A 26,341-nucleotide genomic window follows, 5' to 3' on the forward strand; every position below is an offset into this window, starting at 1 on the left:
CCTGTAAAATTTGCACAAATTCAAAAAATTAGAAAAATTTAAGCCACAGTTCTGATTCATCACAAAAAATAAAAAATAAAAAAAATTAATTCTCATTGCAAAAAAATTTAAAAATTTGCATCTAACATTGCATCCTGAACATCCCAAGTACCTCCTTCCCGGGGTCTCATTTGTCCAAGATGTTCTCAAAACCATTTCTTGACCACATTCACAAACTTTAATCGAAATCCATTAACCATATACCTTTCTCCTTTTAGTCGACGAACGGGAAGAGTTACAGCTTCCTCTTGCATTTTCCTTCGAGCAAATTTGCTTCAATTTCTTACTGGGAGAGAGTGTTGTTTCTCGTCAATCTTCCTCGTTAATCTGCAATGAAGAACACAATGAAGAACACAAGCACACTGACGTATTAAAGTGGAGGATGTAGGTTGAAAAGACGCAATTACCCCCTCCCAAATGGGACAGCTAACTGGAATATTGACGGAGGACCAAAATTTTCCTCGTCACAATAAGAGTGTCCACATATTGTCTGATTTTTTTAAGGAAGACTAAAATTCTCCGTGCCACTATAAGTCAAGGACCAAAAATGTCTTTACTCTTTCATAAATTTTCTCCCACATAAAAGTTCATGATAATTTTTAAGTCAACCATATTCTAGCCATTTCATAAAGATATTTTTATCCGGTTGTTCTGCATCTCTATATTATGATTATTTGGTAAACCTATAAATTTACTGGGTTTTCTTGTCTTCTGGACGATTGTCTTAAACACATAACTCTTTAAGATTTTTCAATAGTGACAAAAATCCTTTACTAGATCAAGTTATTGTGGATTCTTATTTTTCTACACCGATGGTTTTCCCGCACTTCTGGCACCAAAGAGCATCAGTAGATATACAAGGTCCAATTTTAGAGAATGTTTATGAGACCTAGTCACTTTTTATAAAATAGATATGTTTGATAGAGATGTTATGATTTCCTTCTGAATTTCCAGTTCAGTCTAATTGGTACGTGGATTTAAATTTTGAAGATCATTTGATTTCTTGAAATTTCTCGGCATTCCATTTAAATTTGATCATATCTCCCCCTAATGCCGTGAACCGATCTTCATAAATTATGTAGTCTCATGTGTTCTAGATTTTTAGACAATAAACGATGTTTATAATCAACATTTATTTTATAGCCCTTAGAGATACGCCATGGTGGTGATATAATAAAATAGACTGCACACTTAAAATAGAAACGCGGATTGAGAAATGTTTGATTTGAAACCACATTTTAGGTATATGGGGGGATAATGATACGCAGTTGGCCGGAGTTATACTATATCGTCAGCATGCAATTTTGCATTTCCCCAATAAGTAACCAGCAAACTAGACTTTTAAAATCATGGTCTTAATCAAGATTCAGCTAAGCCATGTTGGGTGTGGACATAAGGTTAATCCTCAATGTCATATAATAATCGTCAAAACTGACGAAGTTAATAGGATAATCGAAAAATTGGGGTTTTTCAGTATTATCCATCCATGCTCACATATAAACAGGCGAATCATATTCAACTTTTTAGATCGTAAAGACGAGTAACAAATGTATACTCATTTAGCGAAGGATATTTGATCAAAGTAGGTTATATCCAGTTGAGCTCAATATCATAGTAAGCAGCGCACGGAACTTCAGGTCGAATATAGTAAGAATCATGGGGAAAAAGAAGCAAATTCTTTGACTTCCGGTTTTCTCTTGCTAACAAATTAGATTATGATAATGTATTCCGTGTTATGAACAATTTTTGTCATGAAAACCAATTGACCTAATATCTTTAAATTGAGGGAGTAAAAGTGAAGCTCTACCGGAGCCCACAAAGGAAACATTATTGTCTGCAATAATGGCAGGGAGAATTTAGAGATTTGAGAAAACATCACAAAAAAGATGTTAAATGAAAATATATATCAATCCCGAAAAATAGTGAAAACGTCGTCTACAAGAGCATTTGGTTCAGTATGTAATCATCATTACCAACAAGAGCATTTTCTTCAGGCAATGCAAGATTATTGTGTTTTTACAATCGTTGGTAGGTTTTAACAAAATGCTTTAGGATGTGGCATGTACGTGACCAGTGCCTTTTACACCCGCACTTGAAGCATACTTGTTGCTGGGCAAGAGTTCGAGCTTGATCATTTGGCTGCTTATTCTGGTTTCGCGAGTTGTTGTCGCTACCTCAGCCTTGACCCCTATCGTGACCTCTTCCCTAACTTATTCCTAGGCCCCTCTTGGTCGACTAGGCAACATTTTTGTGCTTCAGGCACTGGTGCAAATTCAGCTGGGCGTGCAAATGGTTTTATACCAATAGAAAGTGATTTTTGCTAGTTGTGAAGCAAAATCTCAAGTTAAGTCAGTCAATTGTACCTGAGAAAGGACTGTTGATTTTTGCTGGTCAAAACGGTTCTTGAGGGATTTCGATAAGACATAGGGTTCATTTCAGGCCATGGTTTAAATGACGTAAAAAAAATTAGGGCTTTTGGCTTTTTGCGTTGCATTGTTGTAGACTTCTTAAATGATCATGTCTTCAAGTTGCGTAGATGTGAGATAAAACTCAACATCAATAGCCCATGTTAAATAATTTCTCCGATCCAGGGCAAACTTAGTAAATTTATGTTTGTTGATAGCAGCCATGTTATATATATATATATATATATATATATATATATATATATATATATATATATATATATATATATATATATATATATATATATATACACACACACACACACACACACACACACACACACACACACAAATTTGCTAAACTCAGGATCCACTCCTTAAGCCTAACTTATAATCCGCATAATAAAAAACTATATATTATGCAAATATGACAAAATATGTATATATATGAACTCATAAAGTCATATCATCAAAATAAATTGCACAAAATAACAATTTAACATATGGGCATATACAATAATACAATAATAAAATTCAAATAATAATTTGAATAACAATATAATCTTTCAATTCTTTGAAAAATCAAAAGCAAGCCCAAATAATAATAATAATAATAATAATAATAATAATAATAATTGATATGGAATAACCCCTGGGTCATTGGTCAACCCTTGACCATGGACTTGACCTTACCGACCATTATATGGACCGACCGGTCACTGGTAGCGTAACCGGCCACGGGAATACCCCCTGTATCGCTTTGGGCGACCTACCGACCCAGAATGACCGGTACCGGTTGTTCCTATAGAGGGTGTCTATGAGACAAGTTATGACATGATCTTGTCGCGTGGCTCCCTGTGACCCGGCCGAACCTGTGCCCTATGCATGTGTGCCACGCGGCGAACATGCTGAATTGTTGGCTGCTGTCCCCTGCGGCCCCCTATAAATACGGCATTAAATGCATGGCAGAGGGACTTTTGGCTGATGGGAAAACGACAGTCTGAAGAGCCCGGAACCCTACGACCCACTGTCTAAGGCGTATCCGGTCTATGTAACAGTAATTCCCATTTGATTCAATGATACGTATTTGACTCAGCATTTTACGTTATCATTTTGACTCAGTCATGGTCGCATCTCGCTCGATGAACCGGAAGCTAGCGGTCATGGGGACTCCAGTGAGGTCAGCTCCTCCCGATCACAACGAAAGAGAGGAGCTCAGCTGGACCGCCAAGCGACCATGACTCCAGCACTAATGGAGCAGTTCCGAGAAGAGTTCAACCGGTGGAAAAGGGAACAAGGGGGAACCCGAACTAGCGAGGTCGATATGCCTTTATTACAAACCTCGTTCACCGCGCAGATAATGGCTGAACAATACCCAATTGATTTGAGTGTCCCTGGCAACAAAGACTATAGCGGTAAGACCGATCCCGACGAGCACATCAACACATACTACAGTAACATGCTTATGATGTGAGTATCTGACGCTATAATGTGCCGAGCTTTTTACTCCACCTTGTCAGGAAAAGCTGCAGAATGGTTCAACTCGTTAGACCCAGGATCAATAACTAGCTTCTCTGACCTTGCCCGAGGGTTTGTACGACGCTTCACCACTTCGAAAGCCGTTAAGAAGCACTTTACCTACCTTGAGGGAAAGGGTCAATGAGATGGTGAATCCTTGTCGGCGTTCCTGGATCGATGGAAAGCTCTAATGGCAAAAGTAGAGCAACTAGACGACCGAACGGCTATAAACCTTTTACACTCGTCGCTCCGGGCGGGGGCCGCGTATCAAGATTTCATTTTACATCCCCCCGAACGTATGAAGAGGCCATTCGGCGAGTTACGGATTATGCCAACGCTAGTGAGGCAAACTCGGCTAAACGAAGACAAGAGATAGGACCAGCTAGGCCTCAGCAACGGGGCCAGAAATAGTCGGATCGTGGACAACGAAACAAGGATGGAAACCCTGTATACACCCCCCTCAATAGACCGGTCGTCGACGTCCTCAATTACGCACAATCTTGTAACATGATTCAGCTCCCGGCACCTTCCCCGGATCGGCCGGACAAAGAAAAATATTGTGCTTACCACAGGAACAGGGGACACGATACAGAAGAATGTCATGTCCTCAAAGGCCTGATTAAGGATCTGTTAAAGACTAGAGAGCTGGCGCAGTTTGCCAAGGAAAGAAAGAAGAAAGGAAATAGGGGTTGGAAGAAATTCTTCAAGAAGTCCGACAAAAACAAAGGGGACAAGGATCATCAGCCGGACTCACAGGCCCTGACAACCTCCTCTAAACAGATCATACATGTTATTTTCGGAGGACCGGAGGGTGGCGATACCCCGGATGAAAGGCGCCAATGGGCCTGATCACTTGATGTTGCATCCATTGAGCCAGTAAGGCAGAATAAGAGGCCCAAGTCTGAACCGATTACCTTCTCAGACGAAGACCTGTCAGCAGAACCCGGTCTTAACGCCGAAGCCCTAATTGTAACCATAGACATCAACGGTTTCGACGTTCGTCGAGTAATGGTCGACACGGGTAACAGCGTTAATGTGTTGTACATGGATGCTTTCCAGAGGCTGAAATTGGAGAAATACACACTCACCCCCGTCCGTACCCCATTGTCTGGTTTCACAGGAGCTACCATTCAACCGGAAGGAATGATCATGCTACCGGTCGAAGTGGGAACGCGCCCTAAAACCCTCCGGGTGAACATGGAATTCGTGGTGGTTGACTTCATGTGCATCCACAACGCGATAATGGGACGACCGGGAATGACGCAGATTGGAGCGGTCATCTCCATGTTGCACCTCTACCTGAAATTCCAGACCACCGAGGGTGTGGGCGTCTTGAGAGGCGATCCTCATTCAGCACGAAAATGTTATATGCGTGCTGTCCAGAAATAAGAGGTCGGGACGTCGCGCGTCAATACAATAATAAAATGCAAAGACGAGATTAATAAAGAGCATCTGGGCCCATCTGATGAAGTTGAGGAGGCCCAGCTGGGCCAGAAGCGACCTGAAAGGAGAATAAGGCTCGGTAAAGCATTGAACCCCGAGTTAAGAACTGCAATACTGGCAGTCATAAGCAAGTATGAAAACATATTTGCTTGGAGCCCTGAAGACATGACAGGAATCGACCGTGCAACGCTCTGTCATCACCTCAAAGTTAACCCAATGTCCAAGCCGGTCAAACAGAAGCAACATCACTTGTCGGCTGAGCAGAGGGACTTTGTAAGATCGGAAGTCAAGACTCTGGCTACTATTGGCCATGTTCGAGAAGTCTCGTACCCTGATTGGGTGCAAACGTCGTCCTTGTTCCAAAGCCACCTGCGTAGCGCATGTGTGTAGATTACACCGACCTTAATAAGGTGTGCCCCTTGGACCCTTACCCGCTACCCAGCATTCACTAGATGGTATACAAGACGGCCGGAGCAGAGCTGATGAGTTTTATGGACGCGTTCAAAGGATATCATCAAATCATGATGGCGGAAAAAGACGGACCAAAAACCTCCTTCATTACTCCAGACGGTCTCTACTTCTATCGGGTAATTCCGTTCGGCCTCCGCAATGCTGGTGCTACTTACTAGAGGATGATCAACTTGTTATTCCATGACCTGCTGGGAAACACGATGGAGGCGTATGTGGATGACATGTTGGTTAAGAGTACCATTCGAGAAGATCATGTTAGGGACCTGGAGGTTTGTTTCCAAATAATGCGCAACCATCAAATGAAGCTAAACCCGGCTAAGTGCACCTTTGCAGTCCAAACAGGGAAATTCTTGGGCTACATGATGACCAAGAGGGGAATTGAGCCCAACCCGGCCAAGGTGCGTGCTATCCTAGAAATGACCCCCCTCGACCACCATTAGAGAAGTTCAACAGCTGACTGGTAGATTGGCGGCCCTCAGTCGTTTCTTATCCAAGTTAGCTGAGAGGTGTTTACCGTTCTTCAAGGTGCTAAAGAAGAGCAATGCCTTTTCCTAGGACGATGATTGTCACAAGGCTTTCGCAGAGCTGAAAGAATATTTACAATCTCCGATAGTCTTGTCCAAGCCGCAGCCCACAGAAGACCTAGACGTTTATCTATCCGCCTCGGATCGAGCCATAAGTGCAGTACTTTGTTGAATGGATGATCGTGGGGTTCAAAGACTGGTTTACTACACGAGTCATGCCCTGCAGGGACCTGAAGAGAGATACACCCGGTTGGAGAAGATAGTATTTTCCCTGTACATGGCGGCTAAAAAGCTCTCTCCTTACTTCCAAGGTCGGAAAATTCGTGTTCTCACCGACCAACCAATTGGGGCTGTCCTGAGATCGTCCAACTCTTCGGGCCATCTTATTAAGTGGGTGATTATGCTCACCCAGTTTGCAATCGAGTACAAGCCACGACCTTCTATTAAAGGATAAGCCTTGGCCGACTTCGTCGTGGAATGCACTGCGCGTGACCCTCAGACTCTTGATCGGTCATCGACAACAGACCTGGTGTGGAATGTTACCACCGACGGTTCAAGCAGTAAACGAGGCTCTGGTGGAGGGGTTGTAATCACGACTCCAGAAGGGTTTAAGGTCTAATACGCCCTGTTGTTCCAATTTAACCCCACCAATAACGAAGCCGAATATGAGGCTTTCATCGCCGAACTAGAAAACGCCAGGGCGTTGGGAGCTCAGAATGTGCGGATCCGAACGGACTCGGCCTTGGTGGTGGGACAAGTTTCAGGTAACTTCGAAACCAAAGGAGATGAGCTCCAGTTGTACAGAGAAAAGGCCCTAGCCAGCCTGGAAGCTTTTTCTAGCCACGTCATGGAGCACATACCCAGATCCGAGAACACAGATGTGGATATTCTATCGAAGCTCGTTCATGAGGCGCCGGAACAAATCTCCAAGATAGCTCGGATCGTGCCTATGCCGACCGCTGCCATTGATGCACTCCCGGTAGAGCCGGTAAGCCTCCAAGACGAATCATGGATGTCCGACCTGATAAATTATCTCCGATCCAGAACGGTGCCCTATCACAAGACGACGAAAGACCTCGAAAAACCAAGTTGAGGGCCCCCAGATTCCAGATTGAAGATGGTCATCTTTACCGCCGGTCTTATGGAGGTCCGTTGATGAGATGTTTGAATAGTTTTGAGGCCGAACTAGTGATGGTCGAACTACACACAGGTCTGTGTTCGGCTCACCAGGGGGCAGGGCCCTTGCCCGGCGGATAATGTTGATTGGATACTATTGGCCGTCGATTAAGCTTAATTGTGAACAACTGGCCAAGAAGTCCGAAACATGCCAAACTTTCGCAAAGGCGCTTGGAAGACCGGCAACCTTCTACCAGCCGGTGCGCACCACCATCCCTTTTTTCCAGATGAGGAGTAGATATAATAGGGCCATTTCCAGAGATATCTAGGAAAAGGAGGTTCATCATCGTGGCGATAGATTACTTCTCAAAGAGGATCGAAGCCGAACCTCTGGCCACCATCACCTCTCAGCAATGTGCCCGGTTTTTATGGAGAAATGTTATGACCAGATTTGGAGTGCCCGTGCACATAGTCACGGATAATAGGAAGCAATTTGAGAGCAAATACTTTCAAAATTTTCTTGACACAGTAGGAACGAAGTCAGTAAGGTCGTCGGTGGCTTACCCCTAGGGTAATGGTCAGGTCGAAAATGCCAATAGAACGATTCTAGAAGGGCTCAAGAGAAAACTTCACTCAGCCGGTTGGAACTAGGCAAACAAGCTGTTGTACATCCTCTGGGCGTACCGAACGACCCCTCGAGAGGCCACGAGAGAAACCCCATTTGTCCTAGTCTATGGCGCGGAGGCGCGGTTGCTTGTCGAAACTTGGATCCCGAATGCTAGGGAAAAGGATTTTGATAGTGACAGGAGAGAAGGGATGTAGCTGAGAGAAGGGACGTGGCCGCTCGAAGAATAGTGGAGTAGCAAAAGAAGATCAAGGCATTGAGGGATATAAAGGCCAAACCGAGATATTTCTAAGTGGGGGATTGTGTCCTCAGAGAAAGGAAAGCAAGCCGACCACAGGATGGGGGCAAGTTAGCCCCGAACTGGGAAGGTCCGTATATTATTTCTGCGGTGATAAGGCCAGGTACTTATAAGCTCGAAACAACTACGGGTAAACTTGTGGACCGCATATGAAACTCAGATCACCTCGTCTTATTTCATCATTAAAGATCGTACTACATTGTTAAACTATGTAAGCAAATTAGTAAAGCGATCAAGTAAAACAATGTAAGCTGATCGGTTTTGTTAGAAGGATTGTAATCAAGCGATCGAGCAAACCATATAAGCTGGTCGGCTTCGTTAGGAGGGTTGTAATCATGTTTCATGTTAATCGAAGCAGTTATTTTCAGTATCATAGCCCTCGCCCTTTGGTCTTCGGACCGATCCGTGGGAGAAGTGTGCCCACTACGGGAGAAGCGTGATCGTTCTAAGGTCCTCGGACGGATCAGTGGGAGAAGCGTGCCCGTCCTAAGGTCCTCGGACCGATCCGTGGGAGAAGCTTGCCCACTACGGGAGTAGCGTGCCCGTCCATTGGTCTTCGGACCGATCCATGGGAGAAGCGTGCCCGTTCTAAAGTCCTCAGACCGATCAGTGGGAGAAGCGTGCCCACTACGGGAAAAGCGTGCCCGTTCTAAGGTCCTCGAACCGGTTAGTGGGAGAAGCATGCCCACTACGGGAGAAGCGTGCCTGATCTAAGGTCCTCGGACCGATCAGTGGGAGATGCATGCCCAATACGAGAGAAACGTGCCCGTTCTAAGGTCCTTGGACCGATCAGTGGGAAAAGCGTGCCCGTTCTAAAGTCCTCGGACCGATCAGTGGGAGAAGCGTGCCCACTACCGGAGAAACGTGCCCGTTCTAAGGTCCTCGGACCAATCAGTGGGAGAAGCGTGCCCACTACAGGAGAAGCGTACCCGTCCTTTGGTCTTCGGACCGATCCGTGGGAGAAGCGTGCCCACTACGGGAGTAGCGTGTCTGTCCCTTGGTCTTCGGACCGATCCGTGGGAGAAGCGTGCCCACTACGGGAGTAGCGTGCCCGTCCTTTGGTCTTCGGACCGATCCGTGGGAGAAGCGTAGCCACTACGGGAGTAGCGTGCCCGTCCTTTGGTCTTCGGACCGATCTGTGGGAGAAGCGTGCCCACTACGGGAGTAGCGTGCCCGTCCTTTGGTCTTCGGACCGATCCGTGGGAGAAGCGTGCCCACGACGGGAGTAGCGTGCCCGTCCTTTGGTCTTCGGAGCGATCCGTGGGAGAAGCGTGCCCACTACAGGAGCAGCGTGCCCGTCCTTCGGTCCTCAGATCGGTCAGGGGGAGAACCGGGAGGTGTCTCCGGTTACGGTCTTTGTACCGACCATTACACGGGCCATTAAACCATGAGGGATCGATCATGGTCTTCAGACCGGCCGTCATCTGCATGGCCATAGGGCTAGTATTACTAGAGTCGTGCCCGGGTGGCCCGGCTATTGGGCCTCGGGAACAAAATGCTAATTTACGATCTCTAAGTCCGGTTACGACCGAACCGTCGGCAAGGACTACTTTCTTCAGATATAAATAAAGCGCTCAAAGTAAAGCGAAAAACGCTAAGACATATTATGAACAAAAACTGACAAAGTAAGAATAAAAATAAATGTTTTAGTGTTCGGCACAACGGGGCCGAACTCCCGACAAGTCTTAAGCAAAATGGGGATACAACAGGCCTAAAAGTGGCCTTTTACTTCTCGGTTGCTGGGACAACCGAGTCTTCCGAATACGGTGCCGGGCCTGGTTCGGCCGCTTGGGGAAGAACGCCTAATAAGGCTTTTGCGTCCTCCTCCTCCCGGGCAGCGACCAACGTATCACGAACTTCCGTCTGCATGGCCAAGAGCCCGCTGTTGAAAGACCTAGTGCCATAGGTGTACACGAGGTCCTCCCCGATCTGGTTCTTGAGGAAGGCCCAGAAGAAAGCTTCAGCGTGTGGGAGAGTACTACAGATGCAGTTGGCCAGGGCAACTTGATCGGCCGTAGCGTCCTTCATAAAGTCAGGGGAAGCCTTGTACGCGGTTAAGACGTGATCGGCTCGAAGTGTTGCTGTCGACGCCTCTAAGACGACAGCGGCATGCTTGTCCTCCAACTCCTTCAGTTGCTCGTCCTTCCGAGCTATGACTTTGTTGGCTGCTTCAAGCCCATTCTCGGCGTCTTTTGTCTAGGAAAACAGGTCGGCCACTGTGTGGGACATCTGGAAGGAAGAAGTTAGGAAAGTACCTTGAAAGTGAGATCGTTTCTCAAAGAATTCCAGAAGGCAAACCTGTAATAAGTCTCGGGCTATCCTTTCCCCCACTTGATTGGTGGTCCAATCTCCGGTCTTCTTGGGAGGAGGGGCAGCTGCGCAGATTTTATCTAGCAGAGCGGTTGGGTGGTCTTCCCCGCCGTAACGCAGCAAAACGTCGACCACTGGAGTGCTAGCATCCGACCCGGCTCGACGGTTCCTCTTCAAGGGTACGACCTCCTCGCCTTCCAGGTCAACCGACTTATCCCTCGTCCATTTCGAATACGCCCGGGGGGCAACAGAAGAAGAACCACCCCCAGTAGACTGGACGGTTGCCAAAGGAAGGGTTGTTGGAACAGAAGCTTCTATATCACCGGCCTGAGTTGCGCTAGGCTTTGGACCCCCGATTTTGGTAGAACCAGCTTTCTTGCCACCCAGGGCAATCTTGGTTTGGACAGGTGGAGCCTTGGAGGTGACCAGAAAACCTTTATCGAGTCCCATGCCTGTAAAAGAAAAGCGAGTTGGGTTAGTATGGGGAAAGAGTACATGAGATCAAACTTGTATGGCCTTACGGATGCTAAACCTTCTTGCCCGGCGATGGGCAGTGTCGAAGCGATGGCCACAGTCACCACAGCGCGTTCGGGCAGATATTTCATCTCCAGGTCGTAGCGAGGAGGGGCCAACTGCGCTCGATCATACTCCTCGGACGTCCGAAATATTTGATAATCGTATATTTTAGACGAGATCTTCAGGGCGGCGTCCGTCAATGCTAGGGTCTCCTTTGGTCGCCGATGCGCCGTGAAGTGGGAAGGCCACGTACGGGCAACCGATAAGGGCCAGGGGTACTTGACCGATAGGTACCGGTTCTTCCATCCCTTGTTATTCTCGGGTAAACGGGCGAAACTGCAGTGATAATCCCGAGCTTGGATGGTCAGCACCCCGCCTCCGTACTTAGCGGCAAGTACCCGGACCGAGTATATAAACTGGAAGAGCTCGATCGTGCAGGACACGCTATGTTGCTTCCATATTTGTGGAAAGCAAGCCAGAATCCTATGGCCGTTTGGAGCAATCTGCCCGGGCAAGACTCCGTAGTACCTCATAAAAGATATGAGGAAGGTACTAAACGGAAAGGTCAGAGGGGCTTTAAGGGAGTCGAAGTGAATTCCTAACCAATCTCCCGTGGTGCGATCGATGATACCCCTCGCCGATCGTCGCGTGTCGACCTCGACTCGTCCGGCCACTAAGGCAGAAACTTCCTCCGCTTCAGCCCGAGTGAGGAGACATTCCTCCTGACCTAAGGACTCGCTGCTTAGAAATCATCGCTTACCTGTGGCTGGCGGGATCGAGCTTAAGTTTAAGACGGGAGGATCTCCCCGGGAACCGGATGTAGAAGCTTAGACTGCCCTCGCAAAGTTTGCCTCCATGAGGCGAGGGGATTTACCCCGACTAGAGTTGCCAGCCTTGGCAACCGGTAGGTTTTGAGGGGAATATTGGCTGTTCGGGGATGACCGACCATCACCGTGACTCAGCGGAGGTCGGGGAGTGGCACGGTCCCCCGAGTATTCCTCAACCGCTCGGAGCAAAGAGTCGTCAGAAGTATCTGACGTGCTTACGACCTCGTCTGCCTCGTCATAGCCTTGGACGGGCACGTTTCGACTATCAGAGTTGGTTTAAATGGTTTTGTACCAATAGTTGCTTGTGCTTTTTAGCTAGGCCTAGTGATTTTTGCTAGTTGTGAAGCAAAATCTCAAGTTAAGTCAGTCAAATTGTGCCTAAGCTAAGACTGTTGATTTTTGCTGGTCAAAACGGTTCTTGAGGGATTTTAATAATAACATGGGCAAATTATGTTGGGAAGGTGGACACGATTCCAAACTGTTCATAATTGTGAATATAGAGTTCAAAAATTATGAACATAGAGTTTTATAATTATGAACATAGAGTTATGAACATAGAATTCTATAATTACTAGTAATTGACCCGTGCGCTGCACGGTATGTAAATTAAAAAGTATTAATTGTGTGGTTGTTATATTATAAATTGTGTGAAATAATTTTGTTATAATTTATAACATATAAATGAAATATGTGTGGGAATTCAACAAAAACAATATGTAAATGGTATATTACAAATAGTTGCAACTAATGTTATGGTATGAAAAAAAGAAAACTTATCAAAATTACAAATTATTGAAAACTTCATGATATACAACATTAGTGGTTGTTGTATTAGTTGAATTTGAGTCTTTTACTATCAATATTTTGAGACCATCTGGATTGCTAACCTGAGATGCAGCTACGTACAACTGACCGTGTACAAAAACCGATTTCTTTAGTATTAATCCGACCTGAGACAACGTTTGTCCTTGACTTTTGTTTATGATCATTGCATATGATAGCATCAACGGAAATTGCCTTCGTTGAAACTTGAACGGCAATCTTGGATCGGAGGGTGACATGGACATTCGGGGGATCAACACTTTTGTACCTTTGTTAGGACCAGTCAGTATCTCGGCTTCAATAACATGGTTTGCTAACTTTGTGGTTACCAACCGAGTACCATTGCACAAACCAAGTGAATGGTCAATATTTCTCATTAATATGACCGGTGAACCAATTTTCAAATTCAGCGTATGATTTGGTAGACCTGAAACTCTAATGCCGTTTATCCATTCCAGTGTGTGTACATCTCCAATTATACCGTTGTCGTCATCAGCTTTACATACTGCGTCGGAACTAAAGTATAACAATAATAACGATAATAATATTAATTTAATAATACTTTAATAAGAATATAATACTTCAAGCTATAATAATAATAATAATAATAATAATAATAATAATAATAATAATAATAATAATAATAATAATAATAATAATAATAATCGGATAAACAAAATCGAGAAAGATGAAGATGAGTGTTGTTCACAACTGTCCGATCATTTCCTACTCACCTCGACTGCTAAATTCGTACGGGTCAATTTCACCTAGCTCCGGTCTCTCTCTCTAGAAATGGAGGACAGTCCGGTGAGGGTGGTTCGATTTCTCAGTCTCGTCTACTCTATCCTATGGGTTCACGATGAAGATGATAATCTTTGAATCATAAACTGACCCTCCGATCTAGAAATACTTCATATCTGAGTGTTGAATCCATAGTGAAAGCACGGGTTTCGAGTCTTCGACGGGTTTATGTCATATTCGCTAAACCCAGTTAACACTGTACTTCGCCGGAGTCCGTCAATAGACAGAGATCGAAGCTTGGTGCGATTTACAGTTAGGATGAAGTTTTTGCTGAGAAATTTGTGCGAATATACACGGTTGCTTTCAGAACATCTCTACAATTTCTACCAAATTGGGTACGAATTTCTAACCCTAACATCTCTACTGTTTCAGATCTAAGTATGGTATATTTCAGATTTATAATCTATCGAATTAAACTGTAGATCTTATGAACTCCTTATTTAGAACACATGCATGTGGATTTTGATACAAATAATTGCATTCGGATTAGTTTTAATATCTGCTTAACAGGCTGCTTAATTTTTGTTCCGAAGTTCCGAACTCGTTTTTAGTTTTTTCTTACACTATGTAATATTTTCATTCTGGATAATAGGTCTCTGTATTTGTGTAAGCATAAGTGTCTAATAGATGAGCAGTATATAGATTTACCTTGGTTGTGGCTGGGATGCTTACGCTTCGAACCAATAGTGATTGAAGATGTAATTGCTTCGAACCAATACTATAAGTTTTATGTGTGCTATTTAATGCATAATTTTGGAAAAGACTAATTCAAGTTTGTGTTCACATCTTTATACGTGCTCCCTGCATATGACTAATTGCTTCCCATAATTTTGTGAATTTCTTAAATTCGGCTGGAATAGTATAAGTTTGATGATTTCTCTACTATGTTGTTTTCCAGGTAGCAAGGACTTGAACTCGGTGATTGAGACGTGCAAACTCTTCAATTGTTTACTCACATGTTAAACAAAATCAGTAATAGTCTATGAATTTGGTCATGAATACAAATTTTGCTTCAGTTTATAATGGCATCTCAATAATTTGAAGGTCAAAAAGAACAATGGACCATGATCTAATTGGTAAGAAAGTACTTATATTAGAAGAACATTCCAAAAAGATAAGTATTTTCACTTAGACTTTTCGAATTGTTGCACTAAACTGCAGGTTAGCAAGTACAACCTATGATGGTTAAAAAGAATGTGAAAAGAGCTATTGAAATTAGTTCCTGATAAAAGATAAGTTTTAAGTCTCTAATCAGCTCTCATCTCTACTTCAATAGACATAAGTTGGCTCCAGAATACTATTCTTGCATTGTTTCTAATGGAGTCTGTATAACATGCAGGTTAGCAAGCGCCAGGAATAATTATATGATTGCTGAGCTGAACTAAAATTGTACTAGTCTTTTTAATTTCCTAGAGTACGTTTGAAAACTAATTAATTGTTTGAATTACTTCATCTAGGGATTCATATATTGTTTATTTACGTTACAGATTTTCTCTATGTTTTGCTCAACAACACTGCTAACGTCGAATTTCTTTTATATGTTAGTTTGCAAGCTTAGATACGCTGTTTCTAATTTTAAGCATAATACTCCAGAACTCAAACTATCCTCTCCAATTTGGCTATCTAAATCACTTACAGATCTGTTATGTTGTCCATTTCTAAGTGATGTTGTAGTCTCTAAGAGAGTGTTACTCTTCTCATGTTTAGAGCTTGAAGTTAACTCTTCAAAAACTCTTACGTACATTTAGCAGTCTAACCTGCAGTATAGAAAATTGTCATATTTGAGAGCTAAAGTTGTGCAACTGTTTTATTTTATTCTAGACTGATTCCATGGGCCATGTGAGAAATGAAGATTCAAATTTGAACCTTCATGCATAACTTCATTTTTTTTTTTCTGTATACATTCTAACGTAGAAGTTAGTGTCTGTTACTTTATCAAACTTTTAATTGTACTGCTGCACAAGTAATAAATTTCTTCAACTCAGCATTGGTATAGAGACCATGGAAGGTAGCAGATTCTGTATTTGTGCTTGAGGATGGTTCAAACTGGAAGCCAAAATGCTTTGGTGATCCTGGGACCCCAACTGGAGAAGTGGTTTTCAATTAGTCATTGACAGGGTGAGATATCTATTTTGTTCTCTCCAGTGACTATAATTTATAAATACTAATGAACCTTAATTCTTATAAAGTTTTGTAATCTTTTTAGTGATAGTTTAGTCACCACTCTAGAGTTTTTATTGATAGATAGTCCTGAATCAATTAGGCAAAACTTTAAATTTGCTGCATATCCTAACATCATTTTCTGAAAGTTGTAATGTTAGATGAGCATGTAAACGCACTACGGGAAATTATGGAATTTCCGACCACCTGAAAGTGATCTTAAATCAAGTCGAAAGTCTTGTTCCGACCACTTTTGGTATCCAGAAAAACCTTTGTTGCTATTTCCGACCACTTTTTGGTATCAACTTGATTTTAAGATCACTTTCAGGTGGTCGGAAATTTTATAATTTCCAGTAGTGACGGATTGTTTATACTTATTGGGAAAAATATAATGTTATTCTCTGATATGTAGGCTATGTGTCAACTGATTGAACAAAATGGAGAATGAGCTACATCACAAACATAATATTACATTCAAGCTAGAAAAGGTAAAATTATATGTAAACACTGTTACATCTAGCTTACATTATTTTAGCCTATAATATTTTACATATCCAAACTACAATTAAAACCCTGTAGTTATGCTAACATATACTATTTGCATGGTGTGTTTTCCATCATGTGCTTTACAACTTGACCTGCTGTGTTTGCCATAATATTCTGCTTCACTACCTACCAAAAAAAGAAAAATATATGTTGCAAAAGGGATACCATTTTAAAGCATGTTGTAAGGAGTGATCTGTAAATAACATTCAACCATGAAATGTATTAATAAAGACCGCATAGTCTCAAAACCATGTGTTTAGCTGTTTTAGTGACCCCAAAAGTCTGTCATCATAAAAAACTTACAGAAAAAAAAAGTTAACAGTTCAATAGAGCACCCTCTCACTAATCTCACTCATTACACAGCTGCTTCTTTCTCAATTTTGACCACACATTCCTTGCCTTTTTTTAGAACTTCGTGTGCTTGAAAATTCATCTATTAGAGACCTCTTTACTGTTCCATTCTCAACATTGTTGTCTGCATTCACCCTCTGTGCAACAACTTGGAGAGGACTTTCAGCTTCATTTGCTTGGTCAATGTCCTAAAAAACCATAGTTAGGGCTAAGTACTACATTTCTATAGTTATGAATTAATTGTAGGATATAACACCAATCTGCCCAAGTATACCTCTAGATCCCATAGATCCTCATCTATAAGCTCCAACTCCAACTTTGAACTGAGATCCTTGTCCCTAAATTGAATTAGCTCTGGTGCATGCTTCTCTACTATCTTTTCATCACTAATCATTCTCATAACAGGGAAAGCATTGAGATAGTTCTGGAATTGTTCTTTGCGAACAGCAATTCGAAAGAGAAGATTCAATCCAATTAGAGTTTCAAGCTCCTTAGGCACACCCTTTCGACCATGCAGGTAATTCGCATAAATATAAAGTTTGTACTATCCTAATTGCATAAAACTGTATGCAGTTTGGAGATTTTTGGGTTGCAGCAAGAATTGTATTCATTGATGACCCAGAGTGGTATTATGCTTCGTGTCGAACCAAGGGTTGCAACAGAAAGTTGAAACTGAAAGGAAAGTGATTGTGGTGTAATACATGTGATAGGAATTGGGGTGATGGCCTTGAGATGGTTACAGAGTATCATCAGAACCAACATACACTATGAACTTATACAGAGTTAGAGGATTTCTATTTAGCTGTTGAGATAAGCACCTACCTGTACACTGCAATTTATGTGTCTATTAGCTCTCAAATAGTTCATCAGCACTGTTATGTTATGTGATAAATTTTTTTAGAAATTATAATGCCTAATTATTAAATGCAGATTAGCAAGGTCAGAAGTTGGCATGAGTATAGCTTCTGCTTATCTCTCAGAAGATGTACTACTAATATTCATGTAAGGTACTACTTGTTATATAAATGTCTACATTTTATAGAGGGCTCATAATTGTTTTATGATAGAGAATTCAATTATTCAGCAAAATCAATACACTAATGACATGAATATTCACTAAGATGTCTAAGGTACTACTACTATTAATGTATCCATTTTATAGATGACAAAACGTATATTGGCTTCTTTTTAATTTATGAGGTAAGGTAAGAGTTGACTTAGATATTACCTCCTTGTCTCTGTAGATTTCACTGATAGTACGAAGTTCCATATCACCAGATAGCGAAACTGAATAAGAACTACATTCCTTAAAACTTGATTGCGAAACAATACTCCGCATTGGAGTTTGCTCATGACTGATGCTGTGAAATGAAAAGTAAATTCAGAATTAGTAAACAATGTACATAGATATTTCAAGACTAAGAATTGGCTAACCTTTTTCTGAACTCCTCAAATTCTGGAGATTCCTGGTTGAAAAGAAACTGGGTGACATCATAGGAGCTACAAATTTTGACATCCCCACCTAGAGAATTAGTGTTACCACACATCAGAAAATCAGAAAATACATATATGATGGTTATGTACATGGTAAATGATGTTAGGCAGTGTTTCAAATTGATGAGAAACTTACTATTTAAACACACCCTAGCCCTACAAAACTGTATCAACACCAATAATGGCTCTTGTGTAGTAGAATTGTAGAATGCCTCAATCTTGCTTACGTGTTCATCCCACAACGTACACATAAGTTGTATTCCACTACAAATTGTTAGTAAATTTGTTAGAAATACAAAAAGCATAAAAATAGATAGTCAATAGATAGGCAAAGTTAATTAGGACTACTCAGTGTCTTCAATGGTGAAGTCAATCAGGCTGGAGTTCTTCCCATTAATCACTTTATCCTGTGGGCAGTGAATTTCAATAACTCGCCCAATAACATCTACAGAAAGTTACATTAGTGTATAAAATAATTTAAATTATTTAGAAGACATAGATTACAGGAGAGCAGTGATTACCAAATAGGTGTTTCTCATCAAGGCCTTCACTACATTTAATCTCTTTAAAGGGCTTCAAACGATACATCTTCATGGGAAATTTCACAGACTTCAAATCTTTTACCATAGTTTGATAGTTAAATTTTATCATGTACTTGTGTGGGCTGGTTTTGTATGAGTAAAAATTTGTGATCACACAAAAAAATTTTATTGCATAAACTGAACCTTCAGCAAAACAACCAAGGTACTTTTCTACATATTCTTTTGGTACATGAGCATGAAGGAAGGTACCCTGTGTATGTAAAACAAACAAAATCACAATTTTGTAGAAATATAATTGTCTTAAATTAATCTTCACTGCATTATAATAATTTATAAATAACACTTACATGTTCATCATGAAATACGATTTCCTTTGATCTCATTTTTGATGGATCACTTCTCTCAGGAATTTGATATGCTCGTAAGACGCGTAGCCTAAGAGCATGTCTTGTATTCATGGGAGAAATTTGGCTCACAAGAGTAAACATCTTGAAGTATGGCAGAATTGAGAGAGGATGTTGTATACAGATTGCGGATGTATTTAGTAGGTTGAATTGTGTTCAGTAGCTTTGTGCTGTATATATAGAAGTTTACTAAGGTCTGATGACCTTTCGTTATATCTGCCTTCGAAATAAATACCTTGAAAATAGGTATCGGTGAGTGAGCTCTATGTCCCTTATGGGAAACTGATAGAGTTAAATGCATTCTCTAATCTCATCGGATTAGAGATTGAGCAGTCGACTATATATTAAAAAAACTGAGTTTTATATAAACTCTACGTGGGAAACCGTAGAGACCGAACGTTTTCCGAAGCAAACACAATAAATATTTGGGATTCCTCCAAACGACGTCGTCAACGTTGGGCGGGAAGTTTTTGCTCCCTTTATTTTGCTTTAATATATATAGAGATATAGAGATGATTATAGAATTCTGTAATTGTGAATATAGAGTTCAATAATTGTGAATATGAAGTTTAAAAATTATGAACATAGAGTTTTATAATTATGAACATAGAGTTCAGTAATTATGAACATAAAGTTATGTAATTGTGAATATATAGGTTAATAATTGTGAATATAAAGTTCAAATATTATGAACATAGAATTTTATAATTATGAACATAGAGTTTAGTAATTAATTAATTATGAACATAAAACTATGTCAATCTTGCAAGGTCGACACGATTCTACGGCATAACTATCCTAACAACATGAAAATGGACCCAAAACCAATTAAAAGGGGCCCAAGACACACACATTTTTTTAATAAATAGGATTGGACAACAAATTTTATTGTGGACCATGGTGCATGTAACAGGGCAAATTATGCTGTGCTGCATGGTGGACACGTTGTACATTCATAATTTCTATACTGTAGATTCATAAAATTTATAATGTCGATTCATAATTTTTATACTGCACATTCATAATTTTTGTATTGTAGATTCATAATTTCTATACTGTACAATCATAATTTCTAAACTGTATAGTTATCCAATTATGAATACATAGTTATCAAATTATGAATCTACACTCTACAGTACATAAATTATGAATGTGCAGCATAGAAATTATGAATCTACATTATAAATTTTATGAATCTACAATATAGAAATTATGAATTTACAGTACAAAAATTATGAACGTGCAGTATCGAAATTATGAATGTGCAGTATAGAAATTATGAATCTACATTATAAATTTTATGAATCTACCATATAGAAATTATGAATGTACAGCGTGTCCACTATGCACATGGTGGACATGGGTCCACAACATAACGCTCCATGTAACAGTGTGGTTTATGAAGTAAGTATCATTTTAATTACACTTCAATTTCATTTGACAATATTGCTCTGTTTTCAGTTTTATTTTCCACACACACTAATTTCATTATATCAATACCAAAGTATAATTTTAGTTCTACTACAGTTTCATTTGACAATATACATTAATGCATGAGCTCTATTTTGTAGTTCCATTTTTCACACACACTAGTTTAATTATAGTAATATTAAAGTACTATTTTAATTACACTCTTGGTTCATTTGACATTATATGTTATTGTATGATTTTAAATTTTAGTTTCATTTTTTATACACACTAGTTTCATTATAATAATACTAAAGTATCATTTTAATTATACTACAGTTTCATTTAACAATATACATTATTATTGAATAAGTCTATTTTTTAGTTTTATTTTTCACGCACACTAATTTTATTATAGCAAAAAGTATCATTTTAATTCTACTAGAGTTTCATTTTACGACCATGATCACCTAACACTGTGGACCATGGTCCACGGTATAACAACTAGGATTGGACCAAAAAGGCCCACAAACAGGGGCACAACTCCTTAAACAAAAGTGTAAAAGCCCTACTTTTCCTATGTATTTTCTGCAAAAAAGGCAGATCAGAGGTGCAACCAAAAAAAAATACCGAACAATAGCGATTTAAGGGATCGTTATATTATGCACCGCGCGCCAGACACTACAGTGTGTTTAAATCGACACTGTCAAAACGACGTCGTTTTATTTAAGTAAAGAAACGGCCCGCCGTTAGAGTTAACGGAGTCCGCTTGTTTGGTGTATTAAACACCAACTGACACTACAGTATATCTAAACCGACACTGTAGTTATATCAAAATGATACTGTAGTTATAGTGAAATGAAACTGCAGTGTATATAAAATGAAACTGAATAACATTTCACATATTTGAGTGTATATTGTACAATGAAGCTGTAATTATATCAATATGATCATGTAGTTGTGTTTTAATGAAACTATAGTGTATATAAAATAAAATTAAATAACATTTTCACATATTTGAGTCTATAAATATCGAATGAAACTATAGTTCTGCTTGTATTTCTTTGTGTATTCTTTGTTGTTTTGTAAGGCCAATATAATAAGAAACTAACGCAAAGTCATTGATATTTTTCCCCAAAGATTCAAGTACATCACTTATCATATGGAGACACTTATTTTCAGCATCAATTATATTCACAGATGAGGAAATTAGGTCTTCACAAAGATGTTCCTTGTATTTTATCCACAAACCACGGGGAGATGGAATATCACAAAAGACCAACATCGTAGCAAATAACCTTCGAAAACTTGTAGGCATTTGCCAACACATAGCTTCCTGCAGACATTGATCTATCACCCGATCACTCTGCAACAATCCCAATTTCTCTGCCGCTTCTCTAAAAGTTGTAGTCATAGATTCACCAACCATTTTTAAGTGTTCATATGATTTTGGTGCCCTGACATTCATCAACAACATTCTCAAATAATATCTCTCTCCTTCAGTGGGATTAACACTTACCAGCCGCCCTACAACTTCCCCTCTTTGCCTTGGATACCAGTGTTTATCTTTGTTTGACCAAACAAAGTACTCAGGAAACTCAGCATACAATAAGTTCAATCTCTTAGCTGTTTCATTAGTCGTATTCATGAAAAAAAATTGTGTTAACATCGTCTTTGAGCTAAGTTGATTATCCACAAGATCACTCAAAGCTTGTTTTCCATCAAACCTCATGTACTGGTAGTTCTCCAAATGAATCTGCAAGTCTACTACGCATGGTTTTATTTCAGCAAGGCTAAACCCATATATTCTCCATGCAGCTTCAGGAGGTGATACCCATCTTGCATTTTGGTATTCTTTTATTTCATCAAAGTCAATGATCTCTTCTCCAGAAGATAAATTAAATGCAACTCTATCATGACCTTTATATATATACTTGTATATGTACTTTACGCACTTAATAGTTGCACAAACTTCAACATTGATATGACAATCAAATTTAGATAACAAATATGAGTTATATGGTATCACCCATTTGTTGTCCAATTGGTGGCCACGAACGGTAACAAACCTTGAATTGTCCCTGCGCTTATAAGTAGGATATGAATTCTCTCCCAAAACTGTTGCATCAGAAAATCTCTTGGGATATTTACTTTTGCAAAGTGAAACACTGAAATTCTCAACCATACATGGATTTTGAGGATTCAGAGGACCACATGGTCCATGTATCATGTGTTTTGCCACTAAAGAGTGCAAAGAAGGGTTTTGAAATGCGTCAGGTATTTCTGCACTAACAATTGCATCAACATCCCTACCCGAGTAAAATTTGTGGGTTTTCCCTAAGATTAATAAGAAATGAGCATGTGGGAGGCCACGCTTTTGGAATTCAATCACATAAGTGTATGCTATCACCACTCCAAAAAGTTTTTTCTTTAGGAGGTCAACTTTCAATTCTTCCAACTTAGCACGAAACACTCTTGAAATCAAATCAGGCCTATTTTGAGATTCATCACAATATTGAAGCGAATTTTTAATCTCAGGCCAATTTAGGTTACACGTCATTGTCAAAAAAATATCTGGCTTACCATACCGTTGAACCAATGTCATAGCATTCATATATCTTTTACGCATATCTCGTGGGCCTCCAATGAAAGATACCGGTAAAATTACTCTGCGTCCCACATTTGATGCATTTGTTTCCCCACATGCAATGCTATCCACTAATCCTTGCATACTTTCTGTTCGAACATCACGCTGCTGTGTTCGAAAATAGTCCAATCTCTGTGTCTCAATTTTGATATAGGTGTCAACAATGAATTGTTGAAAGAGTCTTCCTGAATGTAGGAGCATAGATTGATCGTTTGGTCGAATTTGAAAACGATAAGCATAATATTCTCTGCATGAAACAGTGTTCCGCTTGCTCTGACCAACAAAGTTTTCGTTCTCTTTGTTTAACAAAGCTTGTATTGAAGAAAACCCCCGAGGCTGGAGAATACCTTCACAAATAGAATAATTATTTTGATAAGATTTAGGAACTTTAGATATTCCCTCGTGCCAACCACTCTCTCCGTAGGGGAACAACAGGGGATATTGCAAGGGATCATAACAACCGTAATAGTATTTCACAGAATGTGATTGGCCAGTTTTTGCAAAAACTCTAATATCACGATTGTTCTGACCACTACCATCTTGTTCATCTACCCAAATTGCTGCAACTTGAGAAGAGGTAGGCATGTTGTAAACACGTTGATCTAGACTTGCATTTGAACGAATCAGAATATTACAATCATCAAGACTTGATATATCTTTGAGATTTCTGAAGAACTGTGAATACGGATTGCTTCCAAGTACGTCAATAAGGTTTTCAACAACACTTGCATCCATTCGTTCTGCCCCTTTGATTCTATTCTCAACCTCATGGTCAGTATCAAAGAAATACAATTGCAAGTTTTTAGGAGGTTGGTCCCCTGGCACCAAATCATTGATAAAATGATACATTTGTCCTTGAACTTTAAATGTATAGATCCCTTTATTCCTCCTAGATAATTGTTTATCGTAGTTGTGTATGCCTAATGAAGTAAATGCAAATGTGTTGTTATACGTTCTAACACATGCTTGAAAATGACGTGACACTTCATCTTTCTCACAAAACAATTGTTTCAAGAGTGAAGGCATTTCATTAGACACCAAAACAACTTGACCAGATGAGCAACAAAATCCAGGTGGTTCATATTGGAATCGCCTTGCATTACAATAGGTGCAAGGAGGACAATCTTTAAGAACAAAAGATTGGTCTGGAATAGAAGAAAGAGTATCGTTCCGTTGCAAACATTCCTGATTAGAATTATTGAGAATTTCTAATTGCATAATCAATTGCATCAATCAAAGCCATGTTAAATAAGTTAGCTCCCTTGTATATACGTTCATGAATTTAACTCAGACAGAACACATATTTTAAGAATTAAAAAGCATACCAGTATTGACGGCATGAAGTTGCGAAGACTGGGCTTCTCTAAGTTTGGCTCGACGCTTTTCGTTTTTCTCATCTAACATCTTTCGTTTTTTATCAGGATCCATTATTGAGTATGCATTTCGTCGTTTCAAGTTGTACTCCGCTCGTTGACTCTCTGCATCGCTAGATTCAGCAATTCCAGAACGCCCTGACTCCATAAAGAGAGATGCTAAAAAAATGAAAAATTAAAAAAATGGTCATAACTAAAAGCAGAAAAAACCGACAAAGCAAATTCTCTCATCAGTAAGAAATTTGAGTATAGGACCTGGGATTACTGCCCCGGAATGAAACCTGAGGATCACACAACCTAACGCGAAACACAACATCACTAACACTCAAATTTTGCTTTGAAGGTAATAACACCCGGGTTTGTTAGATTCGGATCCAAAGCTCTTCTATCTGCACCTTCAATCAAGGTACATTTGTAAAGGATGTGAACTAATGGCTATAAATTGTGAGTTGCGACTGTTTGAACCGGTTTACAATATACAGGTTTTGATATCTTTTCCTTTCTACTTTCTAACTGAAAACTGTTATTCTCTGCAAATTCGTTGGCTGATTGTGACCTCTCTTGAGGCATTGTGGTTTTGTGGGTTAGGCTTGTTACCATCCAATACTGGTGTATAGGGTGAGTTTAGATTAGTTTGGAACTGAGATTTCATCTATAACTCTGTGAGCTTGGTGTATGGACTTTCTATTTATTACTAAAATCAAATAGTAAATATCACTTCAATATTACCTATTTAAAAGGAAATATATAACTCGCTTGCTTAGCAATATCTCTCTGTCTCTTGATGCTTCCTCAGATTTAGATCCTTCCAAGGTCCAAATCTCTTGTAGGGCAGATAAACAATTGGAAACAACCTGATGAACAAGAAAGAGGAATACAGTCCAGGAATCTGATTTGAATTTATAAGTATAATCAAAGAAGCTTAATAAGTACAGGACATATATGTATGCATGAATCTAAATAACTGAACAAATAAAATGGTCACATGGGCTTTCAGCTATTTAAACAGAGGTTGGAGCTATGTTACAGCACTGGAATTCATCCATTTTTGTGATCAATCTACACTATAAGAATAAGAATGAACTAAGTGGAAGAATTATCTATACAATATATGACTATATCTAGAAGATGAAAGAAAATATACTCAAGTAGGCAGCATTAACAGGTGGAAGGAGTTTGCAGATAGTAACAGTACCTCCTTTTTCTTGCATTCCTTGTAATTGTCAAAATGTTCCTGGCATTTACTCTTGTCCGTGTGAAATTCTTCTAAACCTGAAAAGTGCACATAGTATAGATGGGGTAAAGCAAAGGTACTATTCCTCAAATACTGGCACAGGAAAAAAAAATCTCATTGGATAATTTATAAACTACTTATAACTGTCCATGGACTCGAGTAAACTCTAAGCCCATTAATCAGAAACTCTAAGATTATACTTTTAATGAAATTGTATTGGATGTTTTTTTTAGAATCTAACTAATAAACATGTATTTGAAGGATCAGATTTCAGATGCTCAAACTTCAGTCCGGCACCATAGAGAGGGATACTGATTTCCTTTCAAATATCCAAGAGCTCCTTAAAATATAGAATCAGAGGAAGGAGTTTTGTTTCCTTATCGATGCTTGAATAATTCATGGAAAAACAGAATAATAGAACCCCTTTGGGGATTAAGGTAAACACATACCTTTTCCCTTTTAATGCTG

The 26,341-nt window shown here is 40.0% G+C and overlaps 1 protein-coding gene and 1 long non-coding RNA gene across 7 annotated transcripts; one reads left to right on the plus strand and one right to left on the minus strand.

Annotated features, from left to right (window-relative positions):
- Window positions 1–314: 314 nt before the first annotated feature.
- On the minus strand, window positions 315–26,341 carry LOC109154419. Its single transcript, XM_019302216.1, has 7 exons — window positions 26,323–26,341; window positions 25,835–25,911; window positions 25,369–25,493; window positions 24,592–24,798; window positions 23,245–24,084; window positions 21,457–21,461; window positions 315–329 (listed from the first exon to the last, which is right to left on the minus strand). The coding sequence occupies exons 4-7, from the start codon at window positions 24,785–24,787 to the stop codon at window positions 315–317; spliced, it is 1,056 nt and encodes a 351-aa protein (XP_019157761.1). The 5' UTR covers window positions 24,788–24,798; window positions 25,369–25,493; window positions 25,835–25,911; window positions 26,323–26,341.
- On the plus strand, window positions 13,644–19,472 carry LOC109154560. 6 transcript variants are annotated; one of them, XR_002049740.1, is made up of 8 exons: window positions 13,644–14,050; window positions 14,614–14,791; window positions 14,877–15,129; window positions 15,701–15,833; window positions 16,288–16,363; window positions 17,178–17,289; window positions 17,368–17,779; window positions 19,215–19,472. It is a non-coding gene; the product is annotated as an uncharacterized LOC109154560 (long non-coding RNA). The 6 variants fall into 6 exon arrangements; XR_002049739.1 differs by having other exon boundaries at window positions 17,483–17,779; XR_002049742.1 differs by having other exon boundaries at window positions 17,483–17,774.

This window comes from Ipomoea nil, unplaced genomic scaffold (assembly GCF_001879475.1).
Source record: "Ipomoea nil cultivar Tokyo-kokei standard unplaced genomic scaffold, Asagao_1.1 scaffold2647, whole genome shotgun sequence".
NCBI classification, from domain to species: Eukaryota; Viridiplantae; Streptophyta; class Magnoliopsida; order Solanales; family Convolvulaceae; genus Ipomoea; species Ipomoea nil.

Excerpts from the sequence above, each read along its gene's own strand:
- LOC109154419 (XM_019302216.1), bottom strand. The coding sequence starts at position 24,787 with ATGGAGTCAGGGCGTTCTGGAATTGCTGAATCTAGCGATGCAGAGAGT. Across the intron at positions 24,085-24,591 it reads ACTTCATGCCGTCAATACTG|GGGACCAACCTCCTAAAAAC; the intron begins GTATGCTTTTTA and ends ATTTGGTGCCAG.